Below are 24,249 nucleotides of genomic sequence, written 5' to 3' on the forward strand. Positions count from 1 at the left end.
TCGGGACAGAGTGGAATGCTTTGCAGAGGCAGAGACACAGAGAGAGAGAGAGAGAGAGAGAGAGAGAGAGAGAGCAGGAAGGGGAGGGAGAGCGGAGAGGTGGGAGGAGAGGGAGGTGGGAGTGCGATCACTTGTTCCTCTGACGAAAACTCGCAACTTGACTCCGGAGGATGAGAGGAGAAGGAAGAAGAGTGGTAGTGTAGAGAGAGAAAAAAAAAAGGAGGAGGAGGAGGAGGTGGTAGAAGAGGGGAAAAAAAAACAACTTATAACTATGAATCACATGGATGGTCGGTCACCTCAGTCCTCCACACGTCCACTCGCTCTCATGGTACACACATATGTAGAGCCATACATGCAAACACACACCCACGCACTGAGAGCAGCTAGTGGGCACAAACACACACAGCACTTACACTCTAACCTTATTAAAGCTTTCAGCGGATCCACTGCTCAAGTGATGTGAATCACACATCCGAGCGGTGATGGCGAGGACTGTGCGTGTTTGTGGGAGTGTGTTGTAGGGGAAAAGAAGACGGAGACGGAAAGGAGCGCAAGGAAAGCAAGGTGTTTCTGATGTCAAGGCTGTTCACTGAGAAAAGATGCAGCGATGCCAAAACACACCCCACTGACGTTCCCATGTTCAGCTACTAACGTTACCATAGCCACACACAAAGTTCAGTAGTATAACTCCATGCATGTGTACGTCTGTGTGTATTATACAAAACTACTACAACAGGAAAAAAGGCATGAGAAGCATGAAGGTGTGTGTAGAAGCCAAGGATGGAAAAGAGAAAAAGGCAGACACAGAGAGGTAGAGAGAGGGAGGTGTTGGAGTGGGCTGTATAGAATGGAGTGAGTGTTGAAGCAGTAAATTGGCATTGTGTAACAGGATACCACACATAGCTGTTTTGCTGCCTAGATCCCCACTAACATTCCCTGAATAGCAAGGCTTTAGTCCATCTCAAACTCTCCCTTCGTCCTGCGCCCCTGTCAGTGCGGTGTCTCTGGAGAATCAATACGTACATAGAAGTTCAAAACTAACACGTCTTACAAATAAACACATGAAAAGTAAACAAATCTCATCATCCATTCAGTTTAAAGTCTTCAAAATCCTTGCCCTATACTTCTTTAAAATACTTCAATTCCAAAACCAGTGTGGCCTTTTAAAAATATATATATAATAAATCTGTTTTTCATTCGGCAAATATTTTCCACAACCGACTGTTTCATGATCAGGAGGGGGTTTTTTTCAGTGCAGTAAAGGACATTTAATTTAGGTTAACATGTCAGGTTAAATAATACCTAATAGTGTTTCAGTAAAATAGAATTAATTTAAATTTTTTGATGCTTCAAACAAAACTGACTCACTTGTTTTCACAGCTTATCTCAGCATTTGAGCTGTTACAACTGGCGCTCTCCCCATTTCTTCACAAGTTAATATCAGCCGGATTTTACGGTGGTTTGTGGGAAACTGCGATGCAATTTTAGCGAAAACACTACTTCTTCAGGATTTCTGAAGTTTTTGTGCTTTGGTAAGTAACTGCTTAATCATATAGTGATAACTACTGTCAAAGCGGACACAGTAGAAAAACGTAAAACCAGCAGTTTTAGGAGTACAGAACAGTTTGAAGCTAAATGGTCTGGTGATTCAAGGGAAGTCCTTATTTAAACTAAAGTATTTCAGCCTAGATCCATCATTCCACAGGCAGTGCTTACTCATCTAAACTGAGGTCTAAAATAGGACAGCCTGGCCTTCCCATTTCACATCTCATACTCTAGGATCAGTGAATGTCATTGTTTATTATTAGGCCCAAACCACTTCCTGCCTTTCTCCACTTCAAGCCCGGCCAGGACATATTGTCAAGTGATGGATTGAGAGCACAGGAAAGAGGAGAGAGAGAGAGGGAGGAGAGTGATTCTTAAAAGGTGTTTGTGTCTAGTGTACATAATACATAAGCACTTGCATTTGTAAAAAGGCTTCAATCGATCTGGCTGATCTTATTAGCCAGTGACTGGCACATCAAAAACACACACTCACACGCACGCACACACACTCACACACACACACACACACACACACACACACACACACACACACACAGAGCCAGTCAGGTGTCCCTTATTGTCAGATTGTCAGCAGTCTCTCCACATTGTCCTTCCTGCCCTCAAAAGCCCCTGAAAAGCTCTGGTTACATCACCACATAATCTAGAAGGTGAAGGTTCCTTAACAGCAACACACACACACACACACACACACACACACAATGGTAATTAAGATCAGTTACCATGGAGATATGAGAATTGAAGAAGCCGTTAAAGTGGATTGATTGTGCGAGTATGTGTGTGCCTATGTGTAGCCTTGCAATCGTATCTATTACTATGGGTCTCTGTCGATTAGAGGGCACAGAAAGAGCAGCCTTTAAAGCTACTGTAACACAGACGATGACAATGATTCAACACTACAATGATGGAATGAGCTGTGTGAACATCATTTTCAAGAGCTACACAATGCCTCGTCACTAGCCAGCGCAGCCAAACACGTCTATTAAATATTCTATCGTGTGTTCTTTTAAGACAGCCACATGCGCTTTTCTAGTGGCAGTAAATGTAATATGTTGTGACTCGTCAAGTTACTGATGTTATTGGGAAAGATGTATAGCTTAACTTAAAAGGGCTACTGGCTAATAGTCACACATCATTTAAAGCACATACACTGGGAGCTATTTACTTCTCTATTTACTTCTAATAGGAGACATCATTTTCATTATTAGGGCGTCATTGCACCGCTATTTACAGCTGTTCAGCACTGAAACAAATGCTATGCCACTTCTGTCATCCGAGAGCAAATGTTTAGAGCACTATCCTCTTGAGCCCCAAACTCAACTTGTCAGACAAAAACACGCCTTGTCTGCAGCACTGCATGTGAGACTGAATGGTTAAGGACTAGACTGGACTGTATCACATCATCTTACGCTCCACTGAGGTATGGTTAATCAAATTGGGCCATACTAATGCTTTGATAAGGATAGTATACTGTTGGTGTCTGGAACTCAGTCTGTTTCTGGCTTTAAAAGCCAACCGACCAGTGTGCAGCGACTGAATGTACCACTGAAGTCAGATAACCCTATAGAAATAAAAGCAGATTATCAAAATAGATTAAACATTGAAGGGAAACAATGGAATCTTTTTGCCTGAGACACACATCGATGAAATGATGCAGGATACATGTGCTATTTACAGATAGATTAAAAAAAAAAACACTTATCAGCACTGCAAAAATCAAAATCTTACCAAGTGTATTTTTCTCATTTCTAGTCAAAATATCTCATCACACTTAAAATAAGACATAATCACCTAAAGAGTAACTTGTATGTGAGATATAAGAACTTAGTTTTAGACAGTAGATCTTGAAAATCTTGTTTCAAGAAATCTTACCAAGATAATTTTCACTTGTTCCATTGGCAGATTTTTTTTTTGCTTAATTCAAGATTTTTGTGCTTAATTCAAGCAAAAAAATCTGACAATGGAACAACTAAAAATGATCTTGGTAAGATTTCTTGAAATAAGATTTTTTCAAGATCTACTGTCTAAAAATAAGTTCTTATATCTCACTGAAAAGTTACTCTTCAGGTGATTATCTCTTATTTTAAATGTGATGAGATATTTTAACTAGAAATGAGAAAAATACTTATTTCTGTGTACTATACTACCTTTTTACTTTTACGATTTGAGTTCCTTTATCATTATTTATGGTTTCTGTTTTTGATTTTCTTTTATATTTTTCCTTATTTTTTATTCATTTATTTTTTATTTTATTTTATTTTTTTTGGCCAGTGGGTTGGGTGGGTGGGAGGGAAGGGATGGGTGTTGACAGTCAGATATGTCATTCTTAATTGTGCATTGACTGTTACGAATTGATATGTCTGTCGTGTTCATTGAAAATGTTCAATAAATATAGTTGGAAAAAAAAAAAAGAAATGAGAAAAATACACTTGGTAAGATTTTGATTTTTGCGGTGAGTATAATGGACTCACTCAACAAGAATCAGTCCTCCTGTTAATACATTCTGTTACCTCATATGATAATGACATAAAAAGGAACAGGCGTCTAATTAGAACTGTACTTGCATTCTATATAAACATTTCCCTGTCAGTACAGTAGACAAAGAAGCTGAGAAAACAACAGAGCTGGACTCCAAGTCTTGAATTATCATATTATTAGAGCTATATTAGTTAATTATACAAACACATTCACAATTTACATCAGACATTGTGGTCAATATTGTTGAAATAAACAAAGAAAGACAGCTCATACCTTTGGAATTCCTGGTTGATCAAGCCAGTCAGCATAAATAGCACTGAGGGTGAGGCCTTTTCTGAAACACAATGGCACAAGTGTTAGTATTATTCCTATTATTATGGCAATGACTGTTATTGCCCAAGACACTCTGTGAAAACATGGCTCTGGGAAAATATTGTTAGGGTCACGGCAGACTTGAAGCTTAGGCCAACACCTTAAACAAAAAGAGCGGCACACCCACTTTTCTGCTCAAGGACAATCAAACAGACATGTACAGCCAATACACTGGAATTAGCACGTGCGTATATGCATGTAGATTAAGTATGTGTGCATGTATGTACTGTTTACATGTGTAGGTGTGGGTGAGCAATGATTTTCAGATGAGTACAGTTGTGGTCACACATCACACAAACACAGTTAAAGTACCTTCAAAGTACAAGTATGCACGCAAACAAACATTCCTTAAGAAGCCCACACAGTGTATGTGTGTATACAAAAGTTCGCCCAGAGTACGCCACCGCCATCAATTCTGCTTGTGCTTAAAGGAAAATTCCACACATGACTACTCCGGAGCTATTATTGTAGTGTATTAGTGCTCATGTTCGGCCCATTAAGGAGGTTATTTTGTAATGAAAAGTAATCTACATCTTTGCTGCGCACTCTTAACTGCTCTACTATGTCAAAACTGCACAGGGATTATTTTTTATTTTCCAGCTCTCCATGACAATGTCCTCATTTCATGTTTTTATGCAAATAAATCTTACGTCTACTCTTTATTGTCTGCGAGCAAACCTGATTACAGACCAGAAAAAGACCACTTTCATCATGAAAATTGTACTTGATCTTTCTTGGCCATGGTTTGACCTTAGGACTACGAATGCCCACATAAAAGTTCACGGCAATTGTGGAGAGATTTCATCGCTTTCCACATGCACATGGATGCGCAATAGAACCAACATTAAGCCACACTGATGCTAGGGGGCCTAAAAAAGGTTCGGACACACATTTTTTTGCAAGGTCAAGTCTGTGTCGCTAACACACAGTTCTAAAGTAAAAGAGCTACATCATTTCGCTCATTTCCAACTGTATACTGTTTTTGCTGGCAACTGTGGCGGGGAAAGAGAGCGCTCATAAGTTAAATGTTTTGCTCTCACGTGTACCGTAATCATAAAAAGCAACTTGCCCAGAAAGTGGACATTACAATTGTCATCTGTGTCTTTCAGCCACTGGCATCCCAAAGTGAAAAATGAACATCTGTTGCACCAACACGAAGACACAATAAAGGAGGATTACACAGGATTATGTGGGCTATTTTTCTTGAGTGGCAAACAAAAGGTTAATACATCACCTGACCTGTCAAATAGTCTTGAATAATGAGTCTAGAAATAAGCTTTGAGAGCAGACAAGACCTGTATCTACCAGTATTTTCATGTTCCACTTACAGATTGTTGTTTGTTATGGTCTTAGACTTGCCAGATTTAAGAAAGATTAGCTTTGATGGCTGGAAAGTTGTGGTTCCTTAACAGCATGTGAGTCTAAGTATCTTTTATTTTTTATATAATGGGGTCATTTGGTTCAGAGACTGGGCTGGATACATGACCCAAACGGTAATGACCCTCAGCAGTGAGTGTCTACTCTGATCTTAACCTTGCTCTTTTAGTGGGATGTTTACTGAAAAAGGCATCAGACTCAAATATTGACTGTCAGCAACTCCCTCGGTTTAATTCAGTCAATCTCTGCCGGTCCAGGAGTGTGCACTCCACATGCTTGCAAAGAACAAAAAGACAACATTCAGAGAAGATTAAGGGGTGTAGAAAAGTTAAAAAAAAAAGAAAATAAGGGGAGGTTATGAAGGGAGAAAGACGGAAACGGAGAGAGACAGGGATTTAAAAAAAAAAAAAAAAAAAAAAAAAAAAAGGGGAGAGGCAGAAGAAGAGGTTAATGAGGCAATCAGGAGAAATATAGAAGTGAATGATTAAGCCAGCACAGGGAGGGAAGGAGAAAATTAGAGAGGAGGAGAGCAGGAGGAGCAGTTATCCTTTTACACTTCAATTAATATAAGAGTGGACGAGACTGCTCTTTTAACAGGCTTGGGGCTGGGAGCTTTCCTGGCGATGTTTCCACAGTGGGGCAGAGTTACTGTTGCAGAACCAAAGCCAAATTACTATAGACCCAAGAACTGTTTTCACATGTTATGACACAAAATTTTAATCATAAATCACATGGTAAAAAGGCTGAGGCTCCAAGTAGAAATAGAAAATTAATGATTAACATATGCCGGGATTTTGTATGGAACTGAAACAGAGGCTGCTGCGACTTAAGACTAAAGTAGTTTAATGCGACTGGACATTATTCATTATTCACAAATTACGCTGGAAGCATTACTCCTAACCACTTACATACCTCTCAATGTCGGGAAAGGTAATCAGCAACATTTTCAGGAAATCCTGTCCAAAAAAGACGAGAAAAAGAGAGACACTAAGCGAAGCATGTGAAAAGATGTGGGAGGAGAACAAAAGAAAGAGAAAGGCGTAACTGATCTTAAGTCAGGAGTACAACAGTACAAGGTCAAACAGTGTTTATGTTACATCCATTATTTAGTGGGAGGACTCGGCTTGCCACTGAAGAAACAGTAGCCAGGTGGAACACATCACATATCACACACACAGACGTCCAGGTGTGATCACTCAGCCTCGTGGCCCCAGCAGAATAAACATATGTGGCTGAACTGAAATGCGGTCATCATCTTGAAATGCAGCAGGAGGACCCTCAGCTATTGTAACGCAGTGGCAATCAAACTAACATCAGCCTCCAATTAATTTATGGAAATAACACAGCGCCTTAGAGACGGGTTATATTAAAACGGTTCAAATCTGAGTTCAGATTTTATTAACAGCCTGTGAAGTTGCTGCGAGTCAACATCTAGATTCTCCATCAAGTTAATCGAATGAAAACGAGGTCCTTCCGCTGCTGACTCACCTGAGACAAAATGAGTTGTCCGTGGTATTTTTTCACAAATAATCTAAAGAAGTTGATGAATTGTTGCTCTCCTACTTGACTGGCCAAGAATCTGAGGAGGAAGTAACCCTGGATAAAGCACACAAAACAACATGAGTAAAGAAAAACAGCAATACATCACAGTATCTTTTAGTTTAACTGAACGGCAGCAATGCACAGCACATTCTTTCCTTTTCTTTGCCTTCCTCATTAGATTGTTGCCCTGCCCCCTTGCTCTTTCCTTCAGTTCATGCCACTGTTGTGTCTTACCTTGAGGTAGTGAACTTGCATGAAGGTCTTGTCAGGGTTGAGGGCATGTTTAACCATAGATGAACCTGACTCACTGACCTGACCAGTGCTCTCCATGTTGGGTCTGCAGAAGGACAAAGACAGGTAAGGAAAGGAAAGGCCACACAGAGACACACACAAATAACAGGATGAGGCAAAGAAAACAATACACGAAAGTACTGTAGACTGATAGAAGACTAGAAACTGAATAGAGAGCAAACACAGTGGTACTTGATCGTAATTCTACAGTGATTTGAGGAGCAGGAAAACCACCTACAGCTCAACAAAGCAAGGGTACAATGCCAGCAACACCATCTCCAGAGACTCAGTTGGTTCTTCCACTGGTGAACATGTTGCCAAGTTGCCACACTTTGCCAGAGGCGGCCTAGAAATCGAGCTACAGATTTATAGTAGCACGCTATAGTGTTTATATGACCTCAGAGTGCTGCGCTCTGACTTTACTGCCCATGACTCATTGAGCGAACATATAACATGTAACACCTCCACAGGAAAGAGCTCTCAGTCTAGATCCACAAAAGATGCATGGTCCAGGTTACACTTCCCCTGTCACAGAGACACAAATCATGCCTTCCACCTCCATAAACACACAAACACACGTAAAACAAATAAAAGCCAAACAAACAGAGCGCTAACATAGGATGCTGTGCAATGATGGTTGCAGTTAGCCGGTATTGATCTGGCTGAGCAGATTAACTCAGTGTGCCAATAGGAAGGCCTTGAAGGATCACCCTCCTACCAAGTCGATACGCCAGGCGCCTGGCCCACCAGTCAATACACCCTTCATCACCAGCTAGCACTTTTCCACAGGACCTCTTCATGACAGAGTCTGACACACACAGACAAAGGAGGGAGACGAAGAAGACACGTTGAAATTCACAAATGGAAATATAGCGCTACAACTTAGTCAAATATTTAATGTATTTGAGTCTTTATCAAGAAACGGTGAGGATAAGAACGGGAACGGGGGGGGCGTGAAGTAGATCAGAGTTAAGGACAAGACAAGGAGGAGGAGGTGTGGGAGAAATCGAGGACAGGAGATAGACAGGAATGTTTGGTTTGCTTAGTGGACTGGAGAGAGGAAGTCATCAGTTTCCTGGAATTTCTAAATTCAACTGGACACTCTTGCAAGGACTTTCATCATGCATAGAAGGGTGTTCCTGTGCTAATGTAGTACAAATGTTAACAGTGGGGGAAAAAAATCGCAATATCAATGACCTGATTTGGGGAAATCTGTAAAAAAGGTGAAACTTCTTAGTGATAAAAATGACCTGTAAAATCCAGTTGTGGACTCTGAACCATAAAATGCACATGCATTGAAATTAAGTTTTTCTTCCAGATCTAAAAGTCAATAAGAATGATGCTGCAACTGGTTAATTGACCTGTTGTCCTTGTATCATAGCAACATTTACTTATTTTCTATATCTGAATTTCCTTCTTTTTCGTTTTTTTTTTTTTGGCTTGCTCTGTCCAGTCTCCTGCCCGTAGTGCCCGTGTCTGTCTGTTACTGCTGATAAGATGAAATAGACTCTTTTAAGATGGCAGGACGTGCAGTATCCCTGGGAAATTAAGTGTGTGTGTGTGTGTGTGTATTTCTTGTTCTCCTATCCTTGCATGGACTTTGACCTGACTGCACATGCACCCATGGGGACCTCTGTCAACGTGGAGACAAAAATCAAGGGCCACAAAATAAAGATTTGGTTTTAGGGTTACTTTAAGCAGAATTAGGTTAAAGATGTAATTATTATATGCATTATTTGTCCACATGGGGACTGTGAAACAAATCGGTAGGTGTGTGAAAGAGAAACACAATTACAATGAGAAGGAAGGAGCAAGGCAAAAGACAAAAACAATGACACTACATGTATTTCCAGAGGACAAAATGTGGCGGTTTTGTGCGTCAGCTGATCCATCACTGCCGTGTTACACAAAGGAACTCCACCCGTCCCACTGTCCAGACTAGGGATGTATGGATGTGTAAATCCCTGTCTTTCGCTGTCTCTCTTTGTCAGAGATGATTTACTAGAGCTTTAAGAGGAATTGCTGCTCGCTGCCTTGGAGAATCACACAATAGCTCAATGTATTTCAGAATAAATGGTGCTCTTATCTGACTTGTAGGCCATGTGTGAGAGGGAGGGTGTTTGTCTCTGTGTGTATCTGTGTGTGTGTCTGTGTGTGTGTGTAGCTATGCATACACCTGGGTGTGTCTGAGATTGAGAGACAGAGAGAGAGAGAGAGAAAGCAGGAGGAAATCAGGAGCTATTACTGACAGAAGTTAATGTCAAGTACACACACACACACACACACACACACACACACACACATAGAGGTTTATAGCTCAGAAAGCCATATCCTGACAAATTACACTGGGTTGACTGTGGAAACCGGATAAGGTAGAGCAGTGCTCCCAGCAGCCCAGTAAATCAGCAGGGAGAATGGCGTCTGGTCCAAGCTGCCCTAAATATAACTCATCTGAAATGGACTGATAAACAGTGGCCACTGGGGCCCCTGCTGGATCACGGGGTGTCGATTGTGACCCACTGAACTTGGAAAGCACAACCTGCCATTTAGCCTTTGTGTGTGTTTGTGTGTGTGGTATCTCTCTCTATAGCCCATTGAGCTTCGCCTTTTCTTCGCCAACTCCTCTCACTGCAACATTTTTCTGTGTAGGGTGGCAACATCAGACCTTCCAATGCCTCTTTGTTTAAAAAAAACCTTCTAACGCTGGTATGTTTGGAGACATCAAATCAATATCTCAACATCCTTTTGAGGACTTATTTCACAATATGGCAAACAAAGACAATTATATTCAAAATAATGAAACTTCACAGACTTCAAGTCTGCAGAAAGTCAATAAAAAGTAAAGTTCTCAGACGGTATTGTATAGCTGAAAAATGCATTTTGCAGTTCTTTGTAAAAGCTGTGCCTGATTCACAGACACATTCAGCCATTAAGATAATGTATATGCAAGGCTACTTTATGCTCAAACGTGCTTTATCACCACTTTAAGACAGGTTAGGATTAAGAAATGGCTTTTCCTTGGGTGGCACTTAAGAAATTACTTGTCTTTTCAATGCTAATGTGTTTTCATGTAACATAATCAACTAGAACGCATGCCTCCTAGTGTCTGGGCATGTACAGTATGTGTAAGTGCATGTATTGTTTGCATTTTTCAGATGTAAGTCTTATGTTGTTGGTTTAACCCTATCAGGTGCAGAGAAACTTAATCCTGATCCTCCTAATCACCCATGTGTCTGCTTCATAGGGGAACACCCTAACAAGGCAGACACAGCACTCAAGTGCATGTTTAACCCTTTCCTTCACACACAGCCTGACAGGTTAAAAAGGACTGTGCTTAACACTCATTAATCTGTTATGTTTAACCCTGTTATAAATGTAGGGTTACCCAGTAGACTATCAGTACTGCAGGAGTTCCAGATTTTAGTTATAAAATGTTGAGTTTGTGGTGAAGGTCGGACCGTGGTCAGCTCTAGGTCATTTATGACAATGAAGGACACTGCAAAACTATCAAGCGAGTAAAATTTCTATCACTGAAGCTTTGCACTAACTCAACTTAACACTATTCATGAGGGAATGGATTGATTTAAATTTTAAATAGCATTAATTTGTAAGTGTTCCCACTGTGTAATGACAACACATTATTAGTGAAGTAACATAGTTAGAAGTTAGTGCCAAGTAGAAGTGCCATGAAATCAATAACACATTGATTTTCTGTTACACTTCGTACGGCCTCTCACAAGCGTGAATGTCAATGGACTAGTATGCAACAAGAGTCCAATAAATGCAAAAGACAGGTGTAATACTAAAGGACAATGCTAAAGTATTAGCATTTTACCCTTAAACAGTTAACTCCTGAGTCCGGTTTACACCTCTAATCCCCTGATGACACTATGCTTCCACCCTGGATAAAGCAAACAGGGTGTGGGTCCCACACTGTCAGGATCAGATGAGAAGTTTGTGTTTGTATGTGCTCACTATGCCCGTGTGGTGAGCCTTTATGAAACAAGACAGCACAGTACACCTGGATATAATCTGTTGCCACACCTGTACGCCTGGTATTTATATACCTCACACTGTCACATGTGTGTCTGCACATGTAGATGTTAATGATGAATTGCACATGCCGAGAGTTTCAAGCATTTTTTGTCATCCATCAAACTTTTTCTGAGTAATTTTTTATAGTTAAAGTGAATTCAAGTTACTTTACAGATAGAGACAGCAACTTCTGGTCCACCGTTGGCTTTGAAATTAGTCTCTACAATGGGTGTATAATTCATTTTTGTGTTGTGAAATATGTTTTAGGCATTGTTAGTGCGAAATAAGATGTTCATTAGGTGAAAATGCCTTCAGTGGAGACCTGACACAAAGCATTTTGAAAAAAAAAAAAAACTGAATTAAAAGAATTTTCAGTCATTTGTTGCTAGAGCTGTAGGACCGTCTGTAAAGAGCTGCCCCCATAACTGAAAAATACAATAACTAAAATAACATAAGTAAAAAGTTAGAAGTTGATATATTCAGAAACACACACCTGAGGATTTGAAGTTCTTGTTCTGAGTTCTGCAGCTCATCAGAGAGTCGTCTCCACCTCAGCAGCGCCTTTAGGTCAGACTGTTCTGCTGTTTCTTGTAAAGAGAGCTGGAGGGAGAGAAACAGGTAAATAAGTAGATCTAAAGAAAAGGCATCAAAAAGGAACATAAGAAGAGTTAAAAACAATGATTTACTGCAGCGAGAAAAGGGTTGAATGAAATGACAAATGCGCAGTTATGTTACGATAAAAGCTGTACCAATTATCAGTCGTTTCTCTAAGTGTGTTATTGCTTTTGGCTGAAGATAACTAGGTGACACGATTAAACCTCACAGACATAAGAAAAACATTTGTGCAATTCTACATGGTGTGGGAAAGCACGTGGGAGGATTAAGTTTGTATGCACATCAACTCCAGGATAAGAGCTAGCTATAGTTACAATGTCACACCCTTTTCCTCAGTCTAGTTTTTATCTGTTTTTCTCTATGGGTATCCTTAATTAAAAAGTGACCATTCACCTCCTAGCTCAGTGTTTAAAAGGATACCTGGAACAGTGTGAAATACACTGCACCTCCAATGACTTCTTTCTTTTATCTATATTTCTAACTTTTGGAGGAGGATGAGAAAAGTAGCACATTTTTTCACAGCTTAGTATTTCTATCAGCAGGACACGGTGGTTTAGGCTTAATGGTTTATTTCATAGTTGGCTTTCTTTCAGTTCATTAAACTTGCTACTTTTCAGACACTGTTTTGAGAATAAATATCCTTTTTCCAGTGAAACATGAATTGGTATTTCTCAAAGCTATGCGGTTATGTGATTGACCTGTGATTTTCACTGTAATAATATCACATCACTCCTCAACAAACTTTCCACCCAAACAGAGAAATAATTGCTGAATATGGAAATGTTTGTTATGTCTGTTTGTTACGTGTTACAAATGATAGAAAGGTAACTGGACTGGAATCAACTAACATTAACTAAAAAGTGTTACTTCTTCTCTGAATGGCCTCTATTTCTACCCTACCAAAATGACCACAGAAAGTACATTATTTACTGTGGTCTCTCTTAAAGCTTAATATCATCTAGAAATGTATACCCAACTTTAACAAAACAATCTGTCTACAAAAACAACAATCTTCTAAAAAAAAAAACAATCTTCTAGTACAAAAAACTAAACTAGAAAAAGAAAAAAAAAACTCACCTGCCATGTTCTGTTTTTATTTTGTTCATAAAAAACACATACTTGTCTTTGCTTTAAGAATGACATCACTTTAAGAATATTAATTCCATCCATTAAGTAGTCTAAATAATAATTGTCAAGTGTTTTGTAACAGATTTTTAGTTCCATTAATAGCACAACTTACTGATATTTGGCCTTTTTTTCTAGATTCAGTTCACATCAAAAGTCTAGATATAAATTCAGCTGACGTGATGTTGTTTCATGCCATTTATGATAAAAGTGAAGCTTCCAACCCAAAGCAAGTCGTATCTGACAGGATCTGATCAGCGACTGGCAATTGCAGATGTCAATCACATATTTAACCCACCTACCTGTCTGAAAACACCTGTATTTTAGGCAAAATCCTGAAAACACAGGCCAAGAGTTGATGCAGACATCTCATGTCTTCTCAGACCACTTGAACTACAACATGGTGTACTGTTCTTATTTCGGCTCCTTTTCACTCATAATGCGGTAATGTTGTTGACATAGACAAGCAGGTTTTTCTTTTTCTCTGTCTTTCGTTTATCTTATGAGTAGAATGAACTTATGGTCATTTTACCCAGTTAAAGAAACCCAAGAAATTGTTAACCCTTTTTCGGGCAAGTGCCTATTTTTGGTCATTTCCACACACATTACAAGACAGTGACAGCAACAGTTACAGTGAAGACAGTAGGTCAACAATCTCAGGTCCAATGTGGTCTACAGGGTCTGTAAGGTCCACCTCTGCATAAACAGTGAGTGTACCTGCTTTGTTAGGTACCATGAAGTAATGGTACTAATGTAAGGAATGATGTTCAAAGGGAGAATGTGGATGTGGACAGGGGTCTGGATCAGCACTTATGTTGTTCTAATGTCCTAAAATGCATGTTCCTTTCACCTTACATGTGGTTTTTCTTGTATTTTTTATATTTACTTTTTGGATTTTTTTTTTTTTTTATGGGTAAGGAACCAAATATGGTAACTTCATTGACCTTGATTTTCTACATTACAATAAAAAATTTTGAAAAATTTCACACAAGTAATAAAGTCTTGTATGTTCTCTGAATTTCATAGTATTTCTATGAGTGTCCCATAAAGGGTTAAAAGCAAAAGTTGTTCACACCTGTGTTAGTTTTTTTTTTTTTTTTTTTTTTTACTAAATACAACACACTTTGGGTACATTCAAGAATATCCGGCTTGTCTCTAGTGAGGTTGTGTTTTAAGTTATTATGTTAAGTTATTTGATGATGAAAATGGGGGTGGGATTGAATACGTTTTTCTTCTTTCCAGTCCTTTTCGAGTGTAGATGAATGATTTTGGAATTTTGAATTTGCATGTATTCTGTAAAGGCTCGAAATAAACAAAAATGAATGAATGAATGAATGAAGTACATGTAAAATGGAGCAGTGTGACCATACTTTCTGTGCTTGGGCCCAGATAATATCCTCCAGGTAGGTGGCGAAGCCTTCACTGATCCATTCCTCTGTCCAGTCTTTGGCTCCTATGACGAGGCCAAACCACGAGTGGGCTATTTCATGGCATAGCCTGGACCCGCAAAGAGACAGGCCTTTCTCACTACGGCCGGAACTCCCTACATCCAGCGCGCTCTGGGACAGGAAAATGATGTGGGGGCTGAGGAAGGCAAACAGAATAAATAAATACAAGTAAAGTGCAAAAAATGTGAAATATGTCATAAAAGGGAGGAAATGAATGAGCAAAAAACTTGAAGGAGTGAAGAACAAAACACAGACGAGGATTAGAAGATAGGGCGGCAAGGAAAATGTTTGCACAATCTGAGGAGGTTAAGTAAGTGAAAGGTGAACACAGTAAAACAAATATCAAATTATTATTGAGGCATTGCTCCACACCTATAATTACAGAAAATTCAGTCTAAACACGCAACATAAGACAATCCAGCATGTGTGAGTATTAATTATTATTACTGCAAATTACCGACTGCCTATCCCTTTCCCTATCTCTCCATGTGTTTACGCTTACTCATCAGGTTTACTTGCCAATATCAACTATGTTGCTGCAAACCTCAAACAATAAACCAGTCCAGTTGAGACTAGAAGAACGATGACCTCGGCAAATGAGAACCTACACAGACATCTCAAACAATAATATCGTGCTTACAGGAGTGAAGTTGTCAACAAAGTTATAAAATAGAAGATTTTAGACTGCATTTGGACTGAAGCTTAAACGCTGTAGAAGAAAACATTATTTTAAAAGCTTAAAGAGGGTTAGAACATGAAGCATAGATGGAAAAGAATGTGATAAAGCAGATGACTATATTTGGAAAAAGCCTATTTACTGTCATGGAAGTCAATAAGTGATTATTAGAATGAAATTGACTGAGATAGGCCTTGTACGAAAATAAAGCAAATGGTGTTTGCTTTGGAAAGTATTTTATATATCCATTACAGTAAAGTTACTAAAATACACACAAATACTTTTAGAGGTTTTAGTGATGCCAAAGATAAGAAGCCATTTGTGGTTGTACCAGAGAGCACAGGCATATACACAACAGAGTCTGTGTGTGTCTTTTATTACTAAACACACTCATCAAGACTTTCTACCATTAGGAATAGATTGCCAGAACTGGTCACCTACCAAAACTGAAGAGAAAATTACAAGGCAATGGACAACTGAATTCCAATATAATCATCAGCAAATGTTTGTATGCAAAAACTCTTCTATACAGATAATCATTTCCACAATTTCCATTGCTGATGTCCTTTTTATAAAGTCTAAATTATACTTGTTTCCCCTTTACAGTTTGTCCTCAATTGGAGAAGATAAACCCTTTAACCCCTGACGTGTCTGTGGTGATCATTCTGAATGTATGATTTATTTTAAATATTCATAAAAATTCAACTGTTTACTCAATAAGAAAATTTTCCAAATGTGCCGATAAAATAGACCTTGTTATTTCTAAAGACATCTGAGCATGCTCAGTGCATCCCCCACCACCTGTGAAGTGGGGGGTAAAACAGAGCAGTAAATGAGATCGACTCACTATAAAAAATAGATGGTTTAGGCTTTTTTTTTTTAACACCTTTTTCCTTGTGTTTTTTTGTTTATTTTTACTGTTATTCGCAGTGTTGTGGTGATTGTTTTTTTTTTTAACAATAGTTTACCGAGTTTTGACCATGGAACAGCTTTTTGGAGTTCAACCAGGTGTCAAAAGTAGATGGACTGATTTAGAAAAAAGAGCCCCAAAACAAAAACTAATAAGCCACAATTCAAATACCTGTTGTTCAGTGTGTTCAAATTCAAAGTTCATGTTCAACATCTTAAATCTCTTACTAATGTACATTCTGAGTGCCTTATTTAGTAAAAATCTGTAAAATTTCAATTCTTGTCTTTCTTTTTCTGTTATCCCATCCTGTTTTGACCCTAAAACACAGTAAAGCAAAAAAAAAAAAAAAACACTAAAGAAAAGGAGCACAAGCACAAACTCACAGTAGCTTTTATTACACTGAAACAGAAGTAAATTCACAGCAGCACATTCACCTGGAATAACGTCTCAAAGGTTAAAGGTTTAACAACCCAGCTATGATATTAAAAGTTATGTGTATAAAACCTCATCACATTTATTTATGCGAGACAAAAACTAACAGGTCAACCAATCATTTGTATCCTAAAAGAAACGCAACAATATTTAAGTATATTTAAGTCATGATTAAATTATATACAGAATATGTCTTTCTAAACCAACCTGCAAATACAGGAACAATCTAAGACGTCAATGATAGACACCCTAAGCCGAACACAGAAATACCATACATGTGACTTTAATCATGAGACAGTGATGGTGGACCAACAGGAGGGCTCTGTCAAGGCTAAGGTCATGGCTGAAGACTCTTCTGAAGCATTCTTTACTATTACCTTATGTAAGAGGCTCGGCTGCCCTGAGGGGCTTAGGGCTGACTGTGCGTGAGAGGCAGTTCTATTCTTTGACAGAGGAATGGGAGAGGGGTCACAGAGGTGCGAATGAATGGTCTCTTTCTGTCTGTCCTGACCAATATAACAACATGGTCTGAAGTTCCTTTCACACTTTAGATCTTAAGTGTTCCGACCACTATTGACCTGACACCATTGCGGGGATTTATGGCCGTGCGGAGGCCTCTTCTGTAAAGTATGATCAAAGGGTCATATCACACTTGTGTCATGATCAATATGTTAAAGATGCCTCCACATTACGCCGTGAATGTCTTTATCTGACATTGGACTGTATGGTACTAAGCTTAGACACTGTACAATATGATGTTTCCTCCTGAAAACTTATGTTAAAAAGTAAATCTACTCTCAGCTGAAGACACTGTTTTCAGCTATGGTTACTTCACCTGTTGCACTGGCAGTCAACTTTAACAATATAAGCTACTGTCATTGACAAACCTCAAGTTATTTTCTTTTTCCTTAACTTAATTATGTTGGCAGTAAGTCAATTATAAAGGAAAACAGCAAGTAAAGACACAGGTTAGGTTGGGTATGCCAGATAGTCTATTATAGAGGTAAGAAAATCATATATCTGTGAAACACAACTTCTTTTTATTTCCCTGAGGATTGTTTTATCTGATAGAAGGCCATTCCTTTCTTTTATTTAGGAACATGTCAACATCATACAATAGCTCCTCATGAACGTAATTTCCGAGACAGCATCTCAAATCTAATCCCATATTTTTCCTGATTACACAAACAAAGGCTCTCACTGGAGCAGGAGATGCTAACATTAGCCTTATGAGTTTCTTTGTAGCCTAATCTTATTCCACCACAATTGGATAAGCATGCCTTTGTTGTCAGTTCCAGCAGTGCGTATGTGTGTATCTGTGTGTGTAAGCGAGGGAGTGTTAAACACAAAGACAGCCTTTCAGAGACGGTGCTTGCACATGCTCCTCCAAGGGAGGCGGAATCCATCACTACAGTGACAAATAGTGTCATCCCACCATGGTAGGGATGAATAACAACAGCATCTTTCACGTTCACTGATACGCTGACTGACATTAGTTGACATCAGGGACCTGTCAGCATACAGGACTCTTATACACGTTCATACATATGTAGCACCTGCACATGTGTGTATACCACTTTCATCTCCGATTCTGATCCAAACCGAAAGTTTGCTGTGAAAGAGAAATTTTGCCTGTCATAACTGGGCTAAAATTTCTGTGCTATTTTCGAGGAGGTGAAAACTATTAACTTTCAAGTCAATTCTTTACTTTGCAACTGAGAAACTATGTCTTAGACTGAAAATTATGCTGGTGGAAATAGAAAGAAGGAAATCTAGGTTAGTAATTATTTACTAAAAATTGCATATTACTTGTTTAGTGATTATACTTCTCACTAAAACTGACAACTCCTGTGTTTGACTCATGTTTGCTGGTCCAGCCTTAATTCTGTTTTAGGTGTTTTATCTTTTTGTGTTTTTAATTCACTGCTAGCTGTGCAACAAATTGCCCTTTGAATGTAATTAAGATTAACTCTACTTTCTGCTCTCTGCTCCTCTCTACTTAGTGGTGCTCTACATTTGTGCATTCAAGAAATGCATTTGCAATCTCTGAGGCTTAATTTGATGCAAAACAGGAAAATGTGGCCTCCACTGTTAATTATATTTCTTGTTCTTGATTGCCTTTATGTGGTGTTTTATACAGCTCTGAGAATTTTATGCATGAATAGTCTCAGGAAATGTGCACAAACACCCACATACTTATAAACACCCACAAACTTAGGCTCAATGTAAGAAACTAACAGTGCAACAGAGGGTGACAAACACAAGTGTTTATATCAAGAGGCTGTCTGCATGTTTAATGACAGACAAAAGACCTTAAGTGACCTTTCTGATGTCGATCCCCTGCTGGGTCATAACACACACAAAAATGAAATACTAATTAGGACCTTTCTGTGCTTTCTCACATGACCAGCTCATGACTCGAACTCACCCTGGGTGACTTGGCCCTGAGCTTCAGAGGTGTGAGTTGGGGCAAGTCTTCAATTTTGGTGAGACACAGATTGCAATAGTGTTTTGCGCCTCCATCTCTCCATCCATTATTCATCCCTCCATTCCCCCATCCATCGTTCCTGGCTGTAGGCCATTTTTTCCCCAGCGGGCCACTTCCATGCATAATGCAGCAGGGGCCCTATCATGGCCCTGTAATTGACATCCCCAGCCCAGCTCAGCTCATAGCTGGGACACCACTAAAACAGCCCCACGGGAGAGAAGAACGAGGGAAAAAGATGATGAGCGCATAGTGTGTATACTGCACGTGTAAATGATATAGTGAGACAGGTAGAACAAAGACGAGAGATAAAAGGCTAAGAGATAATTAAAAGACTGAGAGGATAGAAAAAATAGGATGAAAACACAGAGCAAAACAAAACACAATGGAAAAAAACATAAAACAGATATTTATGGAATGAATTAGAAAGTCAGAAGGCAAAAGAGAGATGGAGAAATAAAGAGCGCATCCTCCCATCTGTCACTCTGTTTGATGAGTTTTGGTTTTACCCCAAGTGCAGTGTCAACTCCCTGGTGTGATAACTGTTGAACTGCTGAACCAGAGTGACAGGGGCACAGCTCCAGCATTGTTGGTGCAATTTCACACATTGTGCAAACAACAGCATATCCATAAACACAAAATCATATATTTGTAAAACACAACAACAGACAGGTAGGCAGTTGACAAAAGTAACATAAAAGACAACGTGTGTACAAAGTACAGCTTTGTCTATTCTCTTCTAGTCAAGTACACGTTGGAGGGCTGCCTTTCCTAATGCCAGCTTACGGGAAGAAGCTTTGTCTCTCCTCCCTCCCTCTCGGACAGAGTCTGTGGGCTATTTTGGACACTGGGGCCTGTTTGACCAAACTCCTACCACCCTTCATTCTTTTTTAACTAGTCTGACTTCAAATGTCTGGCATTCCAGGCTGGCTGCAGATCAGCTCTCTGCTCCCAGACGGGGCCCCACAGGGCCAGGCCAAATGCCACTCCATGTAGGGCCTGATCACATGAACGGGGGGCCAGACTGGGGCCCCCGGAGAGCCGCCCCACCCACATACACTGCATCACATCAGAGCATGAAAATAAATAGCTGAAAAGATATCAAACGCCATCAGGAACTAGGAGGTGACTCTACTGACTCTACAGTTACTATTTGTTGCAAACACTTAAAAGCCTTAAAAGCATGTCATAACCTGATGAGTTCAAGAATGCAATGTATGCACACGAAGAAATACCTAAGAGAAAATGCAACAGTATGAAAAGGAGGCAAAAAAGAGCACTCGTGAATACCAAGTCACAGGCACAGACATGCACATACACACACACTCTTGTATGTACACACACCCACATACTTTCAGCAAAGCTACTTTGAATCTGTATCAGCTGGGAAGTGATAGCAGATGTCTGATCCATCCTCTCTTAACAGTAAAACAATCCACAGTCCAGTGTTCCTTGTTTAGTACAGAGTCCAAAAACTGACATCATGACAGAGGAATGTTCTTTAGAGAAAGTGTGTGGGTGTGTGTGCGTGTGTGTGTACATGATGCTGGGGCAGTGATGCTAGTGCACAGGTTTAAAAAAGAATAGACAATATCTTTTTCAGTTGTGCATGGCTGGCATTTTGCTGATATGTTGGAGACCTCATCTCTGGGAATGGCAATACAAGGAATATTTGCTCATTTAAAAAGACACCTGGACAAGTAATGGGTGGAAAGACAGAATAAATGACACGAAGAACACGCACATGTGTTCCTTTCAAAGATATGACAAACAGGGCATATTCAGTGTTGTAATGAGCCCTGGTGTCAGTTCATCTGGTCACAACAAGCTGCCGGCAGTCAGTGTCGGAGGAGGCGTCAACGTGACATTTACGTGACATAACCCAAATTTCTGTCTAATTGTAGCTATGTGCATGCAAACTCCATCACTCAGAACCCTCTTTTGGCTTCTACTACAGCCTGAAAATAACAGGACAAATCTATTTCACAGGATTTAATTTGAGACGGTTTTCTAGCCTGTAGGGTAATAAATAGACAAAAATTTTCTCTGTTATGTAACGTGAGAGAATGAGACAGTTAGGAGATGGAAAGTGAAGCCGCTCAGTTCTGCAGGGCTATATGAGGAGTGTTTGACAGAATGAAAAGATGGATGAAGGCAGGATCGAAGTGAAATTAGCCAGTGAGCGAGCTGTCTTCTCAGCAGAGGTTTCAGGCTGCCACCTGGCCGAGCTGCCTGTCTGTCAGTGGAACTCCACAGCTGAAGGATATACTGTAGGTTAAAGGTCTATGATGTAAATATTCTTTCAACAACCTGTTTATATAACCACAGTGCAAAACGTGTTGGGCTGACAAGTACGATTTTTAAGACATACATTGACAAGAAGTGTCATTGACTGGGTATTGAGTAACAAGTGTTAATGCAAAATGTCACAGAAAACACTAACAGGAGGTAATGACGTCTTATATATTTATTGTCGACAATTCCAATTAATCCAAAGTTCCTCTCAGTATTTTGTAAATCCCTGCGCCTTCAGCTGTCACCCATACTTTATTTAATACTACACACACAGAAATAGAGGCGCCTTTCCTGTACTGAAAAGTACATCTGTCAAAAAAGTTCCCTGTATGTTACAGAAGACAGTTTTTAAAGCTCTTGTGTCTGTAATAAAAATTATGTGCATATGTATATTATACCCTTTTAATGGTTAAGTTTAAGCACTGATAGAATAGAATAGAATAGAATAGAATAGAATAGAATAGAATAGAATAGAATAGAATAGAATAAAATAGAATAGAATAGAATAGAACAAAACTGAACAGAACAGAATAGAATAGAACAAAATTGAACAGAACAGAATAGAATAAATTAGAATAGAATAGAATAGAATAGAATAGAATAGAATAGAATAGAATAGAACTGAACAGAATAGAATAGAATAGAACAGAACAGAATAGAACAAAATTGAACAGAACAGAATAGAATAGAATAGAATAGAATAGAACAAAACTGAACAGAATAGAACAGAATAGAGTAGAATAGAACAGAACAGAATAGAAGAGCAAAGAACAGAACAAAATTGAACAGAACAGAATAGAATAGAATAGCATAGAACAGAACAAAATTGAACAGAACAGAATAGAATAGAATAGAACAAAATTGAACAGAATAGAATAGAATAGAACAAAATTGAACAGAATAGAATAGAATAGAATAGAATAGAACAAAATTAAACAGAACAGAATAGATTAGCATAGAACAGAACAAAATAGAATAGAATAGAACAGAACAAAATTGAACAGAATAGAATAGCATAGAACAGAACAGAATTGAACAGAATAGAATAGAACAAAATTGAACGGAACAGAACAGAACAGAACAGAATAGAATAGAATAGAACAAAATTGAACGGAACAGAACAGAACAGAACAGAACAGAACAGAATAGAATAGAATAGAATAGAATAGAATAGAATTTACTATAATTGTGTAAGTAGCAACAATGAAATTGTGAGTTTTAGTGGTACAGGGCTAGGTTTCATGATACTAGGGATTGGTGCAATAGAGAAAAAGTCCAAAAAGAGGTGATACATGGTTCATAATGTTCTTAATTATCATTTGAACCTAATAAGATTGGTTTTCTTCCCACATCCAAACCTCTTTTTCAGTGTTGGGGTGTAAACTCCAGTCTCTTGGGGAACAGTCCCGGATTTTCTATATCTATCAGTCATAAAGGAAAGGCAAAAATATATTAAAGGTTCACTGGAGAACATAGAGATTATACATATATGCGAATTTGAGAGATTTTCCTGTGTTTCAACTCTATTTTCCTCTAATAATGAACAAATACTCCTTTCCTATACTCCTTTTGGGTGTAAAGGAGAGGCTCACTGACCATAGGCTCATGACCATGGCACTGCTGACATCCGTCTGTCAGTCTATAGACAAGTCTTACTGGCTGTCCCTCAGTGGATTGCCACTTCTGGTTTGCTCATGCCAAACAACATCTCCTCAGAGCACCTTGCAAAGTTTTGTAATCAGACTCTTTTACAAAGCCAATTTAATCAGGATGTAATGTCCAATCAGGGCACCACATTCGTCACCCAGAGGAGTCCTGTGTTGTCGGAGCATCTGATGGACTACTTTGGATTCACATACAGGGATATCAAGATGAAGGTGGAAAATTATTGGCTCTAAGCAGCATCAGTGGACCAGAGAGCCCTGTAATAGTTACCCCTAGGCTTACATAGGCTGTAGCAGAGGTGGTCTATGATAAAGTGAACTCTACCCTTTATGCCCCCCAGTATCTCCGACGCCTCTTTTGGATTTCAAGACACCAAACAGGTAAGAAAACTACTAGGAACTGTCAAAACTTTGCATCATTTGAAAAGGTAATACTTTGAAGAGAAGGATTCAGATGGAAGATCCTGAAGAAAAAAATATCTGAGAGATCACTGTGGGATGAATATTTTGGGTGGTATAGGAGTAAAATTCCTGGTACAGATATGGATGAGTCCTCCTGTTCATCTGGTAATCAGGTCTGCAAAAACCTGTCAGTCAAGCTTGATATCACCTGACCATCAGGTGTATCAGTTATTCAACATTGTTATTTATTTGCAAGGAAGGAGAAGCAGTTTTTCTGACAATGACAGTACGGAAACCTCATCCACTAAGATTCGCTGAGGTGTCCATGAGGATGATGAGGATGAAATTAACAATGTCTTCTGAAGGTTTAGCTGCAAAGACCTCTTTAAGTTAATATGTTTATACAATAATACTAGGTTTAGGTGAGGACAGTGAAGAAATGTGTGCCCTAAAACACATGACAACAGAACATTCATCTCCCTGAATACAGAGAAAACAATAGTGTTCCTTATAAAATATACACAACCTAACCTAGAAAG

The 24,249-nt window shown here is 39.0% G+C and overlaps 1 protein-coding gene across 2 annotated transcripts in view; it reads right to left on the minus strand.

Annotated features, from left to right (window-relative positions):
• aopep (aminopeptidase O (putative)) overlaps nt 1-24,249 on the minus strand; it is a 76,851-nt gene that overhangs the window by 36,187 nt on the left and 16,415 nt on the right. For both annotated transcript variants that reach the window (XM_030144038.1, XM_030144039.1), the window contains exons 7-12: nt 14,769-14,982; nt 12,152-12,258; nt 7,567-7,669; nt 7,279-7,386; nt 6,703-6,746; nt 4,315-4,375 (exon numbers count right to left, since the gene is read on the minus strand). In XM_030144038.1, the coding sequence (XP_029999898.1) occupies nt 4,315-4,375; nt 6,703-6,746; nt 7,279-7,386; nt 7,567-7,669; nt 12,152-12,258; nt 14,769-14,982 (637 nt within the window). The remainder of the gene's footprint in view (nt 1-4,314; nt 4,376-6,702; nt 6,747-7,278; nt 7,387-7,566; nt 7,670-12,151; nt 12,259-14,768; nt 14,983-24,249) is intronic.

This window comes from Sphaeramia orbicularis, chromosome 9 (genome assembly GCF_902148855.1).
Source record: "Sphaeramia orbicularis chromosome 9, fSphaOr1.1, whole genome shotgun sequence".
Lineage (NCBI taxonomy): Eukaryota > Metazoa > Chordata > Actinopteri > Kurtiformes > Apogonidae > Sphaeramia > Sphaeramia orbicularis.